The sequence below is a fragment of the Pezoporus occidentalis genome, unplaced genomic scaffold (assembly GCF_034315485.1).
Source record: "Pezoporus occidentalis ecotype Australia unplaced genomic scaffold, CSIRO_AGI_Poc_V1 ctg10, whole genome shotgun sequence".
Classification (NCBI taxonomy): Eukaryota; Metazoa; Chordata; class Aves; order Psittaciformes; family Psittacidae; genus Pezoporus; species Pezoporus occidentalis.
Genome location: NW_026912779.1, coordinates 7,242,249 through 7,259,310, shown reverse-complemented (window position 1 = coordinate 7,259,310; position 17,062 = coordinate 7,242,249). Strand labels below are relative to the sequence as shown.

At 40.0% G+C, this 17,062-nt stretch overlaps 1 protein-coding gene across 2 annotated transcripts in view; it reads right to left on the bottom strand.

The window, feature by feature from the left end:
• The window catches only part of SPTLC3 (serine palmitoyltransferase long chain base subunit 3), a 95,582-nt gene that overhangs the window by 31,137 nt on the left and 47,383 nt on the right, over nucleotides 1-17,062 (bottom strand). For both annotated transcript variants that reach the window (XM_062610649.1, XM_062610640.1), the window contains 2 exons: nucleotides 9,757-9,881; nucleotides 7,090-7,183 (listed from right to left, as the gene is read on the bottom strand). In XM_062610649.1, coding sequence (XP_062466633.1) covers nucleotides 7,090-7,183; nucleotides 9,757-9,881 — 219 coding nt within the window. The remainder of the gene's footprint in view (nucleotides 1-7,089; nucleotides 7,184-9,756; nucleotides 9,882-17,062) is intronic.

Below are 17,062 nucleotides of genomic sequence, written 5' to 3'. Positions count from 1 at the left end.
ACTAACAGTCTGAGACTCCCCTCCCTGCCCCTCAGTAAATACATATCTCTGTAGAAACAAAGGGCACTCACCCAAGAAAGCTTCCTGTTCACACTTGGCAAGTCAGACACATGGCTTTCTCAAATCAGAGAGGGCAAATGCAGACACAGCATGCTCAGAGCAGGATATACCAGTCTCCTCTCTGTGGCAGCGTCTGCATGTGTCACAGGGAAATACACGCCAAACTGGATTAGGCTGCGGTCCACCTATCTGGTGCAATAATCTTGTCTCTGATAGTGGCCAGAGGCTTCAAGGAGGACAAAACCTTAGTGGGTAATGTGCCTTTCATCCTGCTCTGTAATAGCTATAAAGCTGCCCTCCCTTCTTAAATTCCAGGGGCACTTACATCTTTCAAAAGGAAAAGTAAAAAAATTAACGAATCATCTGTACTAAGCCCCTGCAAACCCTGTTTTCTGTAACCAAAGAGGTTTTTTGCTGAGTTTAACCTGTTCTTTTATCTCTTTTGTTCCCTCCCTATTGTATTTGCTTTCTTGTTAAAAGCATGCACTTAGAGCTTTCCACTTCTTTTTTTTTCTCTTCATTAGTTCTTTTTTTTTGTGCTAGAGAACATATTTGCATGGAAAGGTGAGGACCTTCTGCCCTAAAGCTCTTTCAGCTCTAACTACAACTCCTCCAGGTAGCTGTGTTTTCTCTTTAAGGTGTCCTCATGGCACACACATCTGAGCTCCAAGGCATTAATTTGACTGAATAGCCTGAGAAATGCCAGATTTGGATTAACATAAATTCACAACTCTTGCCTGAGCAGGAAACTATGTTTTGTATGGAAACCTGAACAGCTCACAGCTGAGTGACGCACTTCTGTCATCAACCATCAGATTTGTGAGAACCTCAAACCCCCCCTTACTACTTTCACAACACTCTGAAAAGGTGCATAAGGAGGAGCTGGGAATGCGCTACTGTGATTCCCATTTCAGATGTGGATTCAAGCACCAGACTAGAGGCCAGATTTTCATCTACCCAAAGTGCGTGGTTGTGCCTTGCAATTGCCTACCCTCCCCATACGATCGCTTGTTCTGATTGCAGGTTAAAATGTCTTTCCAACGATGAGAACTGGGTATTTTTTTCCACGTGTCGTGATATCAGTGTGTAGTCATGACATTCCCACATTCTGCTTGTGCAATTGCGAATCTAAACCTGAAAATGTGACTGCCATTGAGTTGCTTGATGCTATACGGGGAAAATGTAGTAGAATTATAAAGAATAAACAAATCCTAAGTCTTACACAGCACCTCCTCATATAGACTTAAATGAATAGAATTCACTTGGATGTAGCTAGTAACACACTTAACTTCCCACTGTATGAACAAAGACACTCTTTCCTCTGATACCAGTATAAGACCCAGAACTGCTATGTCAGAAAAGCCTTGATAAAATCACAAGCTGATTAATGGTTAGCTATTTAGCTTTGCTTTTCAAGTTTTATTGGAAGGGTCAAGGGATTTTGGCTAATATTTAACCAAGATCAAGGCCAGAGGTTCTGAAAAAAAGTGCTTTAAAATATAGGCTATTAATAAAAGATTGTCTTAGAAATAAAAAAAGTGGTAAGTCAGTCTCTTCCTTTGCCAGGAAATGAAAACATCCAAAAGTGTAGCCCTCATATAGCCAAAGGACCCCCAAACTGGTTACATGGGGAGCCCAGAACTGGTAAGGATAACATTAGAAACCTTGAAGAACAAAATTAACCAAGGCCACAAAGACAGGGAGATGTTGCAGCCTCCAACCTTCCTCCCACAGCATAGTAGCTTTTGGACCATGCTGCTGGCTGCATTTCTACGCTTGAAATGCATCTCTTTTCTAGCTTCCCCAACAAATCGCTGCTTGGGAAATGGTAACTTGAATGGTGCCCACACCACAGCAGGGGAGACAAGAGGCAAATGCTTTTTGGGCATGTCAGAATGATTTTAGCCCACTAAAACCACTACTACTTAATTTTGGACGGCTCTACATCCATTCCTCAGAGCAGAGGCTCCAGGGATCAGAGCTTTGCTGCTAGCATCCACAAAAGTCCCTGAAACAGAAAAAGTCCCTTAAAGACCAAATATCCTGTGGCATACTGGTGTGACCAGTGCAGGGTGAAGACTAGAAACAGTGCTAATGAAAGCACACAGGAAGGGCAGAAATGGAGTAGTCGTAATTTCTCTCACATAGGTAGGTTTCTCTCATCTAATTTCTCTAGTTTCATCTAATTTCATCTCTAATTTCATCTAATTCCATCTTCTTAATTTCTCTCATCTATAGGTGTGTGCCTGTGCATTTCTCTCAGCCCAAGACTGTAAATTCCTGTCTGTTTACAAGTAAGGGATTGTTCACTGGCAGGCAAGATGCAGGGCACATTCCTACCACCAAATAAAAACGAATTTATAGGTCCACAATACATTTTTGTTCTATTCTTAACATTAAGGCTTGATAACCTTCCCATACACCTGGGCAATGTTTTTGTTGAACAGAAGAAACATCCAGATGCCTTTTACTTTACATGGGAGAAGCAGGAGATATAGCAATTCTGTCTGTTCTAGCAAAACTATTCAGATATATTGTGGAAAGTGCAGTGCCGAGGACAGCTACCAACATACTGAAATAGAACTTCATTAACTTTTGTAAGAATAAGAATTACATTACACCCAATTAAGGTAACAGGTAGAGATTACCTCTTGGTTTACTAATGAAGTATTTATTATTAATAAAAGCATACTTATTTACTTCTGACTAATGACAAATAGAACCAGTATTACAGACTGTATGCTTGGAGATAAGACAGTTTTACAAAACAAGCTAAGACTTTGCAACATAGCCCTTGAAAAATGGATGTGCTTCAGTAGCAAGTTGGAAATAGGAGGGTTTACTCTCGTTTCTATGAAATATTTTTATCATAGAATGAAGTTTGCTGTAATTTTTCTGTTAAAAATATTTTTTCCATAACACAGGAAAAAAAGGGGTGGGAGAGAGACTTACAATGCCACATTTGTTAGAAAGGGAGGTTACTAGCACACATGTGTGCATGTCTTATCTATAACATTCAGGAAGTAGCTGAATCAAACAATGTATCATTGCTTCACTAAATCGTTATATCATTAATCCTCCTCATTTTGATAACAATTTATAACTGCAACAAATAACCGCAAATAACAAATAACCATTTATAACTGCACAGCTACAGGCTGGGCAGAGAAGAGATTCAGAGCAGCCCTGCGGAGAAGGACTCGGGGGTGTTGGTTGATGAGAAAATGAACATGAGCCGGCTTCAGTGTGCACTTACAGCCCAGAAAGCAACCGTATCCTGGGCTGCATCAAAAGGAGCGTGACCAGCAGGTCGAAGGAGGTGATCCTGCCCCTCTACTCTGCTCTTGTGAGACCTCACCTGGAGTATTGTGTGCAGTTCTGGTGTCCTCAACATAAAAAGGACATGGAACTGTTGGAACAAGTCCAGAGGAGGCCACGAGGATGATCAGGGGACTGGAGCACCTCCTGTATGAAGACAGGCTGAGGAAGTTGGGGCTGTTCAGCGTGGAGAAGAGAAGGCTGCGTGGAGACCTCATAGCAGCCTTCCAGTATCTGAAGGGGGCCTATAGGGATGCTGGGGAGGGACAATTCATTAGAGACTGTAGTGACAGGACAAGGGCTGATGGGTTAAAACTTAAACAGGGGAAGTTTAGATTGGATATCAGGGGAAGTTCTTTACTGTAAGGGTGGTGAGGCACTGGAATGGGTTGCCCAGGGAAGTTGTGAATGCTCCATCCCTGGCAGTGTTCAAGACCAGGTTGGATGAGGCCTTGGGTGAGATGGTTTAGTGTGAGGTGTCCCTGCGCATGGCAGGGAGGTTGGAACTGGATGATCTTAAGGTCCTTTCCAACCCTAACTATTCTATGATTTTATGATTCTATTCTAAATATTCACACCTCACCCTTCTCCCAGCAGCTCTTCTAACATGGTGCAACCAAAGAAATTGCAGCCAAAGTAAATATGTTCTAAGCAGTTTTACCAGGGGTATTACACAGCATTTCAAAAGAGCCTGATGTAAGCAACAAGTAGCATAGACAAAAACCTGAAAGATAACTTGAAAAGCTGAAAGATAACTTCAAAATCTGCTGCCTGATTTGAATTTATTTCAATTCTGCTGCACAGAAAACGCGTCTCAGGCACTAGTAGTGGTACCACCCAGCATCTCTTCTATTCTCTTTAGCGTAGGGCAATACTGAGTCAAACAGTATGTGTGTATAACCTGGCACAGCTCCAAAGGAGATGAGCCAACGCATGTCAGCACACAATTTGGCTCTGTACATGCAAGTAAGAATGAAATGCACAGTAAGCCCTAATCCTCTTTGGGATAGGACTCAGATTCATTCTTTGTTTCTGCACCTTGTTGGAGAATTGTTCCAGCTGCTCATCAAAGCGCCATAGCCAAGCCTTTGACAACAGTAACATCCTCCAGTCTATGCCCAGGGCCAAGCCCTTTAAAAGGTCATTGATTTCCTTATGTGAAATGACATAATATCAATCCCCCTTCCTTGGAAAGAAGAGGTGGAGGATATTGCTTTGTTTTACTAGAATACAGGGGAGGATATTAAAAAGTAAGATATTGCTACCTGATGCTGAAATTAATACCTATTAAAGCTCTTCAAGTGGTAACTCCAGGTGCAAAGTTTTCTATTCATCCGCAGGGCCAACACAGCATTAGGAACCTTTCTTTTGCATCAAGCAGTACGACATGGATAATGGCTTAATTCCCCTGTTCGTAAGCATGACAATGTCAACACTAACATACTCTGACAATTTGGGCATGCATGTGCATGCCTGTATACATGCTATAAATCCACACATTAGCAAGAAAAATAATCTGGGTTCAAAAGCAACACAGCTCTGATCTAACAAAACAAACAAGCACCTGCCTAACTGAAAAGAACCCTCCCAACACAAGCTGGGAGTTTTGGTTATGTGTGTCCATTAATCTGCTGTACTGACTGGCACCCTACAAAGGCAGTCCTGCTGGATTATACTTTTGACTGTTATCCTACCCCAGTACATATCCTATTTTCTCCAAAACAAAGGCACATACATATATTACTGTACATGTGATTTTAAAAGCTGCTGGTGATGTGGAACTTATAGGTATGATTAACGAAATACTAGAAAGAACTTTCTAATCATGGAACTAACATACTGAGAGACCCACAGTTGGCTGAGAAAGCATGAGTGTGTGAAGCTTCTTCTCGTGAAGTGCTCTCTAAACGCAACATAGGTTAAGACTTAGGGCCTACAAAATTGCGATGACAAAAGGTGATACTCAAATTCCAAACAGTATTTGCACAAATTTCCAAGGTTTCATTTGAAAAGAAGTTAAAATGATGTCTTAGAAATGGCATACAAGATGCACTTTGACAAAACAGATCTTTAATCTAGAAAGAAAGGAGTTTTTCCAAAGCAACTTGGATGGGCTTCCACTGATGTTTGCTGAGACCTTAAAAAAGGTTGTCTATATTTTCCAGTGGCGGAATAATGCTTTTTGGACAGATCACTATATTATTAGGTTCACACATTATTCTAAAGAATATCAGCTTTAATTTCTCATAAGCGCATGCAGAGGCTGGTTAGGGATCAGGTTCTTAGCAGCAGAATGAAATACTGGAGATGGTTAGAGACCAAATTCCTTAAAGCAAGAATGACAGCTCCAAGTGATGTCTTCACTGCTTCCCTAGGAGCTGAAAGCAGTACACTCCTCAAACCGGAATGTCCTCTGAAACGCTGTGGGAAGTGACACAAGCCAGTAGGGCTGATACACGCATATGGGTGGAGAGGCTGTGAGAGGATTTGGATTTGGGTAGAGGTAGGTCATCCTGCAAGATGTGATGCAAACCTAAGTTTGCATGGGATAGGGCACTGAACAAACTAAAGGATTGTTGAGAAAAGACTGGTATAACAACGTGGCCTAGCATATTCAGATTTGTGGAAGTACAATGCGTTGGGGTATGCTACAGGCTAATCTATAAATAATTACTTCTGTAAAAACACTCAGGTTCAGATGATCTTTAATTCTAGAATGATCTTCAGAAATTGCTTCTTGCCCAAATTATGAATAGATATTAATTATAACACCTTATAATTATAATGTGCTTTTCGTTCCAACAGATCCTCAGGCCTTTTATAGCATATGCATAATTCATTTTTCCTCACCTCTGGGCTGAACACAACACTTAATAAAGAGAAGGGAGTGTATTAGTTATTAACAAAGGTGATCAGACCTCTTTTCTCATTCCTTACCACTTCTCTAGCTTCTTAACCTCTGTTGCAATGACTGCCTGGTGGCACAGTGCAGATGGAAAGGGGAATTGCAATGGGGGAATAAGGGAAATGAACGAGCTCTTGTCATCAAAGCCCGTCACAATGTCTCTGACAGTAATTTACAGCATTTACTAAATAAAAGTTGAAAAGAATGAGTATTTTAGAAGGTAATTACATGATTGCAAATTTACTGTGTGATTTCTATACTAAAACTGTACTCAAAAGAATATTTGGGATGATGCTCTTGATATCTGCACCTTTGGAATAGCCCCCTGGTAACGGGGTACCCATTTCAAAGTAATGCCACATTAACATAATTCCACATTAATGTATGGCCACATTAAAGCAATAATGTAATTAATGTATGGTTGCACTGAACCTGGTAGAGTCAGGAAATATGGACTATCGTTTTGTAAGTATGTTTATACTATTTTGGCTATAGCAACAATAACAGTAAAGCCTTTATGACAGCACACTGACATTCAGCACGTCAAAAAGACAGCAATGAGAGTAAGACTGGATTTTGAAATTCAGGTCCAACCTGATGACCTAAATCATGCACAATAACAATTATAGTATTATGCTATTAATTTTTTCCCATTAGAAATCACTCATAGTATTGAACAGTTAATCCTTCTGCCTGGACAGAAGTATTATCTGGGAACTGACAGCAAAGCAAGCATTCAAAGGAAGCATTCTGACTCTGAGGTGTGAACAGCTCTGCCTCTAAATATTCCCAACTTCAATACTCACTATTATGCTTGAAGATTCTAATAGTAGCACCTGAAAGCCTCGCACCAAGAACGAGAGAAGTGTGGTTCAACTCATCACTTAAAATGAGGCAGCCCTGTGGAGAAGGAGTACAATAAGCATCTGCATGAACTAGGAGGCTGTTGACAGGCGTGCACAGCATGCACCCATGTCTGCAATATAGCATTGCACCGATTAAATTGTAAGTATAAAACATTAACAAGATTTTCTGACACTTTTCTGAAGTTGCCAGGATGCATTGTAAAGGCAGGCAGAAAACGTAGGATCAGATTCTCACGTGGTGCAAAGGGGACAAATATTCCCTGCAACTGGATAGTAGTGAATAACCCTAGCAGAGTTTGACTGGTTTATAATAAAACCAAGAGATGTTGCTTCCTCTACCACCTATCTACAGTCTTTTTTGTGTTGCAAGGAAAAGGCAGTCACCACCCCATATATAAAGACTGCATGACAGTACTTGAAGGAGGAGTAATACTGAGGTTGAACTGACATCAGCACTTTGGGCTGCAGGGATGAGATCAGGACAGACAGATGCCTCATAAATCCCACCTCCATTAAGACGTGAGTGGAGCCTAGGCACCAGGCAGTCTTCCTCTGTTAAATGCATATACAGTTCACCTGTAGCATATTTTTCATTAATTAACCCACTTGAAAACTCATTTTGTTTTTAGAAACTAAAATAGGAATGCAGAATAAATAGATTTGTACATTATGTTAATAGGAGACGGGATTCACAGTTGAAATTCAAGATGGAAACCTAATTTAGCTCAGCTTTCTATTGCACATCTTGTGGTGTGGTTTCATTACTCAAAGGTCAATACAACATTAAGTAAATACTTGTGTTGGAAACACAGATTATTCCTAGGTTGAGAGATACACAAATCTGCTTAAACACTGGTATTCAGGACTATCACTAAGAGTACACACATCTTGACAAGAAAATGCAGCTGCAAGCCTTAATTACAGATAAAAAATTAGGAATAGGTCTCCTCAACACAGGCAATTACATATACATAAAAAATTATATAATATATCATAATACTATAGAATATTAATACATACTAAATTGTTACAGTTATATTCTATATAATGCATATAGTCATACCTTTATTTGTGCCAGATATATCTAAGTATCCCACCTCTGACAGAGGCCTGAGTCTCAATATGAGGCCAACTAAGTGAGGCAAAATTGGTTTATAGCTAAGCGAGTGACAAGTATCTTATGCTGTGATGTATGTCTGCAGTTTTATACATTTACCTTATTAATTCTGTGTATCTGTTCCCTTTGAAATTGCTGGACAACTTCTCCAGCACCATTGCAGATCTAAATTCATGTTCTGAGCAGCTGAAACAATTCTCCCTACTCAACCCTTGTCTACATGTACTTTAGAAATCTCTTGCAAAAGCTGAATTCACCTTCAATAATGAGTGAAGAAGTGACTTCACCTCTATGGCAATGCTTCTGAAGCACACAGAGTGAGTTCATTCTGTCTCAACCAAGAGAGAGAAATTGTTTCTCACTTGCATGACACACTTCATACTGTTTCACACTTGTGTGGACTGAAGAGGAGCTTATCCACTTTCCTGGCTGACAGCAGGGTGTATCTTCTTGTTAAGTCAGGAGTTGTGATTGACACACTAACGGATTTTCATGCCTTGGTATTAGATACCCCAAACTGGAGATGAAGTCCCTTCAACATCAATTAAGAACCCAACTTTTGTCATACAGTCACAACATAGGAGAGCACCTCTCCTGTGAAGACAGGCTGAGAGAGCCTGGAGAAAGCTCTGGAGAGACCTTATAACAGTCTTCCAGTACCTTAAGGAGGTCTACAAGAAATCTGGACAGGGACTTTTTGCAAAGACATGTAGTAACAGAACAAGGGGGAATGGCTTTCAACTGACAGGGGAGAAATTTAGATTAGGTATTAGGAAGAATTCTTCCCTGTGAGGGTGCTGAGGCGCTGGCACAGGGTGCCCAGAGAAGCTGTGGCTGCCCCATCCCTGGCAGTGTTCAAGGCCAGGTTGGACAAGGCTTGGAGCAACCTGGTCTAGTGAGAGATGTCCCTGTCCATAGTAGACGGCTGGAACTGGATGAGCTTTAAGGCCCCTTCCAAGCCAAACCAAACCATTCTGTAGTTCTAGAATTCGACTTAAGACTTGCATTTGCTGCCACCTCTCTTTGCAAGGCTGGCTGGAGACATGTTCAGCAGGAATGCTAAATACTGTGCTTTCTGTTTTCTGAAAGTCTCGTAAAGAATATCTTGATCCTCATCTTTCACCACAGCTAACTGTGTAGTATCTCTGCAAGTAGCTCAAATGCTTCATCCCACAACACCTGAGACATGGGATGCAACATTTGCTTACTTTTTAGGGAGAAGCAATGTCACTAAGAGAAGATTAACAACCATATCACTCATCCTTAAATAGATGTTAGGTATGTCTGATAGGAACACCCAGAACTAGAAAAAATGATGAAGGAGCATATTTATGTTCACAAGGTCATCAGCCTGATGACTCATGCACTCCTGATAACAAGCTTTGTTCCTCTATCAAGCATTTCCACTTAATGCATGCCTGGAATACTGCAACAGTTGTTACAACAATTAATAAACTATTGTTCTATGCGTTCCTTAAGGAAGTACTCACCTTTCCAACAAGGGCTGGAATATTCATTGAGTTAGTTGCGAAGCCCATCCCAAACACCATAGCGTCTTCCACACCAAGGAACTTGGCCACAAGTTTCTCTAGTTCTACATGTTTGTCTAGGGTGCCTGCAGAAATAAGGACAGGGAATCATAAAGCTCATTAAGCTGTGAAAGTTATTAATTCTAAAGACATAAAACATCCAAAAGAACCAGCTTGAAATGTGCCATTAAGCTATGTGACATTAAGTTCCAATGAAGGTTTTCCATTTGTAACTTGTGGTTAACGTGGTATAATGCAAGAAAAAACAAGGATGCAAACCAGCTATAACTAATGCTACCAAATACTGTTGCTGTGAAGGCAGCAAAGCAGTTACCTTGGGAAAAAGTTTCCTTTATTCTGAGGAGTAATGTTTTGCCTTTTTCTCACCCTTGCAATGAGGACAAAACTACCTTCCTTTTTATAGGGAACATGGGACAAACATCTTGGGCATTCTTGAGTTCTCTCTGGATGTGAAATCCAAACCTGATGACAACAAAATTTTTCCATTGCTTCTTGGGTACCAAGATATATATATACAAAATCATAGAATCACAGACTGTTTTGAGTTGAAAGGGACCAAAGATTAAAGATTATCTGGGTCCAAACCCCCTGCCATGGACAGGACTAGACGAGGTTGCAACTTGGCCTTGAATACTTCCAGGAATGAGGCAGCCACAGCCACTGGGTAACCTGTTGCAGTGCCTTTCAACAGTCAAACGTAAATAATGAGGCAACGCTAGAGAGCCTTCCTTATTGCATGTTACTTATCTAATATTAATGTCTGGAGTCTCCAAACAAATAAGGTGCTCCAGCTATCCAATAAAGGCAATATCTTTTCCACCCAGCTCACAATAGAGGATGACAAAATACAGATGGCGATAAATGTCAGAGTGGTGTTAAGAGATTGAGGCAATAAATAATTTTGGACAGTAATGAATCATCTCAACTTGCCAGATCTCTAGTCTTTGATTGCCTGGCTGTGCACTACGGGCACCAAACCAGAAGGAACTCTTACAGGATGATCTGTGGGGAAGAAAAGAGAGTAGCCTTCGGATTCTGACAGAGCACCTTCCCTACGAAGAAGGCTGTAAGCAGAGACCAGAATTAAAAAATTAGGAGAGTAAATATCTCACATCACCTGACTGCACAAACTGATGTCACAAACATATCAGCAAAGTGAATTAAAATCGATGGGAACAAGAAATCTGTGTTCACTGTGGTGGATAAAGGACAGATGAATGGGAGAAAGCAGAAGATTGACTAGAGTGTGTCAACAAGAACGATGAGTCAGGAAGATGATCTTACCTCTGTCATGGAGAAAAGCTCATAAAATAAAATCAAATAATAACAGCAGCAGTGCAGATTCAGCAATAGCACTAGTGCAGGTGGTTACAGTGAGGTAATGTTTTCATTATCTGTTCTCACTAAATATCCAAAGCAAGAATGACATTCTTTTGGAAAAAGAAAGTGAAAAATATCATGCTGGAAGGTAACTCCCTGCAAACCACGGAGATATGCAGCACAATGTGGCTTCTAGAAAAACCTTGATTACATAAACAGTGAAGAACAATGGTGACATGATGTTCTACAGAATCTGCTTGGGTTCTGCTAGACCTCAGCTAACTCCAGCAAGGCTTCAAGAGTGTCTCTTCACTCCTTGTATCGCATGGGATGGAGGGTCTCTGGCTTTGTGCTCTAAGTTGGTTAACAAGACACAGAAAATGTGGCTCTGCAGAACCTCCAGTAGATGTGAGTTGACTCTGCATGAACCTATTTGATGAAAGCTACTTTTTGCATTTATAAAGCCAAGATACACCAGGATAAGTGCTGGTTCGGCACATAGCCACAGCTTAGTAGTCGAGCTGCATAAAATATAAACCCACATAGTGTTTCAGAGTTGAGCTGCTCACTGGAGATATGAAAATCTATGTTTGAACTTGTAAACTCAGGAGGTCCCAAGCTGTATTCCTATGGTTAGATCTGCATTTTTTGCATTTTGGGCCCAGTTAATCTTCAACCTGGTTACAGCACTCATTGACAACCAAGGGTTCCAGCATGGTCAGCTGCCCCAGTGTTCCCTGCAGATGCTATTTTGCTGCTGGGGGCTATTGGCGCAAAGAGAAGATGAAATCTGAAATTGAAGCTTGAAGCCAACTACACTATGGTCGCAGCTTGAATTAGAAAGGCGTTTGTGAAAACATGAGAAACAAGCAGTGTGTGCTTTGCAAGGCAGGCATTTTGAGGCATGAGAAAATTTTCCCTGATTCTTCCAGGGGTAAATCTGACACGACTGGGGTGGAGTTAAATTGCTTTTTGGGGTTGCATCATGTTTTCTGGTTTTACGAACAAGGAAAGCCTGACTCATTACAGATTATCCTATTCAAGCATCTATTAGATGAAGCAGAAAGGAACAGCACATTTTTGACCTTTTTTTTATTGATTTTGTGATGGTGAAGAATGAGAGACTCTGAAGGTGACTGATTCTTACTGATTATTTATTAATCCTAACAGTGAATGTAGATGCTATTGTATATCGCTATTACCTATAAATCCTGGAATACAAATTGGAATGTACAAAACCTGAATGACAAGGATTTGCAAAATGAGCCTCAGTTTTGGATTACTTTAATTATAATTGCAATATTGTAGGCGGTAGCTGAGGTATTGCAGAAGCAGTACAGTACAGTATGCATCGGTACTGACAGTGGGAGGTTCATGACAGCGATATACATTGAGTACAGCTGATATAGCATATCAGCTTGCATTTTTCTAGGTTTAAAGTCAAAAGGATATTTATTTAATAAATAAGGCAACTATTTAATCATAGTAGAAGATTTCTCTAGTATGTATCAATCCTTGGACACAGTATAAACTGTACCAATTATATCAGTTTGCTCTACTGGAGGAAACATAAGGTCAGATATGCCCTGCTTGAATGAGGCTTTTTCAATAGCATTCCCAACTGGTCACAGAACCACCCCAAGAGGCATAAACAGCACTACCAGACAGATGCAAATTTGATCCACTTACACGAGCTGCTACATCTCAAGCTACATGAGAAACGCAGTAATTACACTAGGCTGCATTAAACACAACCTTAGCAGTGTCAAGTGAGGTTATCATGACCCTTAAATGTTGTGTATTGTGCTGAATTCAGATCAGCATCATGATCCAGAAAATGAAAAGTTATACACTAGGCATATTTTTATTAGCTCACTGGATACACAGATAGCTTCTATACTTGTCCTATACATAGACCTTAGGATTATTCCACACACTCTACCTGCTTTAATTTTCATGCTGACTATAGGTTGGTTTGACCTGAGAAATGAGGTTACAACTCAGTAATGTATGCCATCTTACTGGGGAAGGTTTAAGACAGAAAGGAAAAGAGAAAGCTATCTGCATTTGGTATACAAATGGAATGCTTTGTTTTAAAAGTCATTCCAAATGGAATACTTTCTTTTGAAAGCTATTCCTCCCTGCTGGACAGTTGAAGGCAACAGAGTACAGCAGTGGTTACGGTGTTTCAAGATCATATAGGTGTTATGGAAAGTAAAATTGAAGATGTTATCAAAAGTGGACTTTCACTATGTTAGCCACTTCCACAGATTCCCACAATTTCCAAAGCAAATCCCCTCCTTTTCAAAATCTGATGACTCAGTTCCCTCCCTTAACTTGTCACTGAACTCTTAGGACAAGGAACATGAAATACACTGTGCTTTTACAGGCTTTCATAGGCTTACCCATGCTCTTGGGTTGAAAGTCCCCGTCAGTCTGCTAGACAGATAAAGCTCGAAAATGCACTTCCCATGATCCACACAATTCATTATTTAGCTTTGACACTTTCAGCTTGGACAAGGTGGTTTATGCCACTAGGTAGTCTGCCCAACACAGTCTCTCAGGTTCTTATGTGCTAATGACATGCTGGTTAAAGTGACAACATTGGCAACAGTATCCTGTAATAGATTGTTTTGTTTGGGATACTGATACCCAAAGAAGACAGGAAAATACCTGCTTGTTCCAAGTTAAACAACAGCTGGAGGAGTAAACAGATATAAGCAACAAGTCATTGAAAATAAAGAACAGAACAGATTCCCATAAAAGCCACTTCCACATATGAACAGGACCCGGGAATCCTGTAGATCACTGGTGTGACTCATCAATGTGAATAAGAGCCTATGAAAATGAGGGTTTGTCAGAGGTTAGGAGGGTGGGGAAGAGAACAAGACACCTAAACTTCCCTTCCACATTTGAAACTTAAGGTCACAAATTCACTCTGGTAAGATATTTGTCAGAGATGAAAGAATAATATTACTGAAACACATACTTTTACAAAAGCAAGATTGGATGAGTTATTACTGGAAGGATGAAGAAGCAGAATACATAGAAAGTGTGTTATTCATTTACACCATTCTACGAGAGTGGATGATGCAGGTGGTATCACTGCCCTATAGAGTCCACTACAAGAGCAAAGCCCAAACTTGTAGAATACATGCAGGCAAGACAGAGGTAAAGAAACTCAGAGTAACGTTATGTAGTTGCCTCATTTAACACTGGACGTGCATAAAAGAACCCTAAAAGAAGTGGGGTTCGAGGAAGCATCTGAAAGAACTGGAATGTTCTAGCTTTCTTAATGCTGCTACCAGCTGATAGGGCTTTCAGTCCAGAAAGGTGCTGTGGGTGTCATAGATATAACAATGTACCTGTGTGATTTTCAGATTCTGGGAAAAGAGTGGATTCATTTTAACAAAACTTCCAGTTTAATTTAAATCTTCCAGATTTGTTTGCTTTTTTCTTTTCTAAAAACACAAGGCTGAAATTTACAGTTTAAGTCCAGCCCCTTCATGCCACAGCCTGAGTAGCAGTGTGTTAAGTGTCCAAATATTTGCATGCACATAGATAGTATTATATACAGGAGATATTTCAGGTGTTCAACAGGTCACACCTGTAACTCCTAGTTACTCCTGATGCTTTCAGTTCCACCTGCCAGAAGACAGACTGTCCAGAGCTTAATCATCCTTTGCAAAGCATACTTTTGCAATGGCGAAATACCAGGAACAAACTTTACCCTTTGATCATAAGTTGGATCAGTTATTTATGAGAGGGTAGGCACAAAAGGAAAATGATGTTAGTAGGAGATGACAAAGGACGAAAATTCCTCTCATAAATTGTTTCTTAATTCATACCATACCCTATTAGAAAGCAAACAGGATTATGAAATGCATACACACTAGTTCTTATTTATGTGGCTGGATTTCTCCTTAAGCTCCTACTTGGAAACTGCAAAATATGGGAACTTTAGTTCCTTATCTCTCTCCTAACTGAAAAGGGACCATTTATTTATGTTTACAATTAGTTTAAAATGAGTCTTGGCCTTAATTAAAGCTTTGAAGTGCTTTAAAAGAGTGAATGGCCAAATAACTATTTTTACCTTCTTGAAATGCTGCTAGAAATTCACATTATGCCTTAGAACCTAAGAGAAGGAAGGGAGGGGGTAGAGCTACTTTTATAGTTTAAATGTTGGCAGAGGTTTTCAAATCTGGTTTCTAGAAATCAGATCACAATCGAACACAAAAAAAATCCTCAAACAAATACAAAACTCTACAACTGAGTGCAAGCTGAGCGTGAAAAGCAATCTCTTAACCATGCCCTCCAGAATGAATCACCCTGCAAGTGTTCCGTGCAGGCTCCATCTTGTCTTCTGGTTCAAGGCATAATCACAGGAGAAGGATTTCAAAAGGCAGGAATCCTGTTTGGCTGCTTAAATAGAGCTAATGATACATTTGTGCCTGTTACTCACGTATGTCATCTTCATAAGGAGTAATGGTGAGTTAGATAAATAGAGCACTGGAGCTACTAGCTGTTCATGAGACAGCCCCATCACCACCCTAGTGCTAAGCCTAGAAGCATTCAGGGCATAATCATCTGCCTTATCTTACAAAAAGTGTAACTTTACTGATTTTGTTATCGTCTGCAATCAGCAAGCAGGAAGCAGTGTTAAATGATCATCTGCATGTTTCTCCCTTACTAATTTTAAGTTAGGTTGCTTAGAAAAGGCTGACTATATGCATAAGAATGGCAGGATTAGCTCAGACAAAAGGCTTGTGATCCTGCCTCCAACAGTAGCCAACTGCCACTCTAGCCGTTAAAATACCTTGATTTGCACGTGGAAAATACAGAGGGAACAGATGCTATTACAGATTTATTTAGATTCCTATTTGTTCACATTTTTATTAAGCTAAAAAAATAACACTTTTGAGAGGAAAATTAAAATAAATAAAACATAAATGAAACATAGTATAGAGGTTTTTTTGGGGATAGTTTACATGAAATACCGTAACCTTCCAAATACTCCACTTACTTGAACAGTTTCCAGTTACTTAAATCCTTCAACATTTAAAAACTATTGTCTCAGATCCAACATTTATTCATGGAAAACACAACTTCCTGCTTTTTCATGTCCCCATTGGTTTCTTTACTTATAATGATTAGGCAAAGAAATGAAAAAAGTGACTTTTTCTGCACCTGCAGGAGAGGCTTCTGCTGATAAAAGCTGGTTTAATTTCGATTACACCCATGGTCAGTTCTGTCAGATACAGTAGGTGCAGGTTTCCCTATCCTCATCCTACATGTCCAGCTGCTCCAAAACTTTCTGAAGGATCTAACTTACTTAACTTTTTGCTGTCAATATTCTTTAGTGTCTATTTCCATTCCATGTACCACACAACTGAAAAGTCTTTCACCTCTAAGCAGACCTTGATACAAGCATCTTTTGCCTTCTGCTTACTGTATGCAGGCAACCACTTTCACACATTCATCCAAGCTACTACCCTTAGAAGACATGCCCCAAGCATACGTGCAACTCTTGATCTCTTTTAAGTGTATTCCCTTAATGTCTTTTTAATCTTAGTGTCCTTGGAACCACAGAAAACAGCCAGGTTACTGCTTCATAAGTTCTGTAAATGTTACTTCTGTTGTAAATACTGTCCAAATTTATAAAGCTGTATGTGCATCTTTCTAAGTCAAGCCAAATCTGTATGATGATTTGGTAGTCCACAAGTCCAGTATTAATGACTGTACAGCAGTGGAAATAGGTATATAAGTAATAATATAAGTTAATACTAAACTGTTAATAACAAAGTATGCTTATGTTAAACAACTAGTATTAAATGAACCATGCCACGGAAGAGTGCACCTTTTGCCCATAATCCTTCATCTGACAGTGGTCTTCTATCCGTGTTTGGGGAAGAATGAATGTAGGATA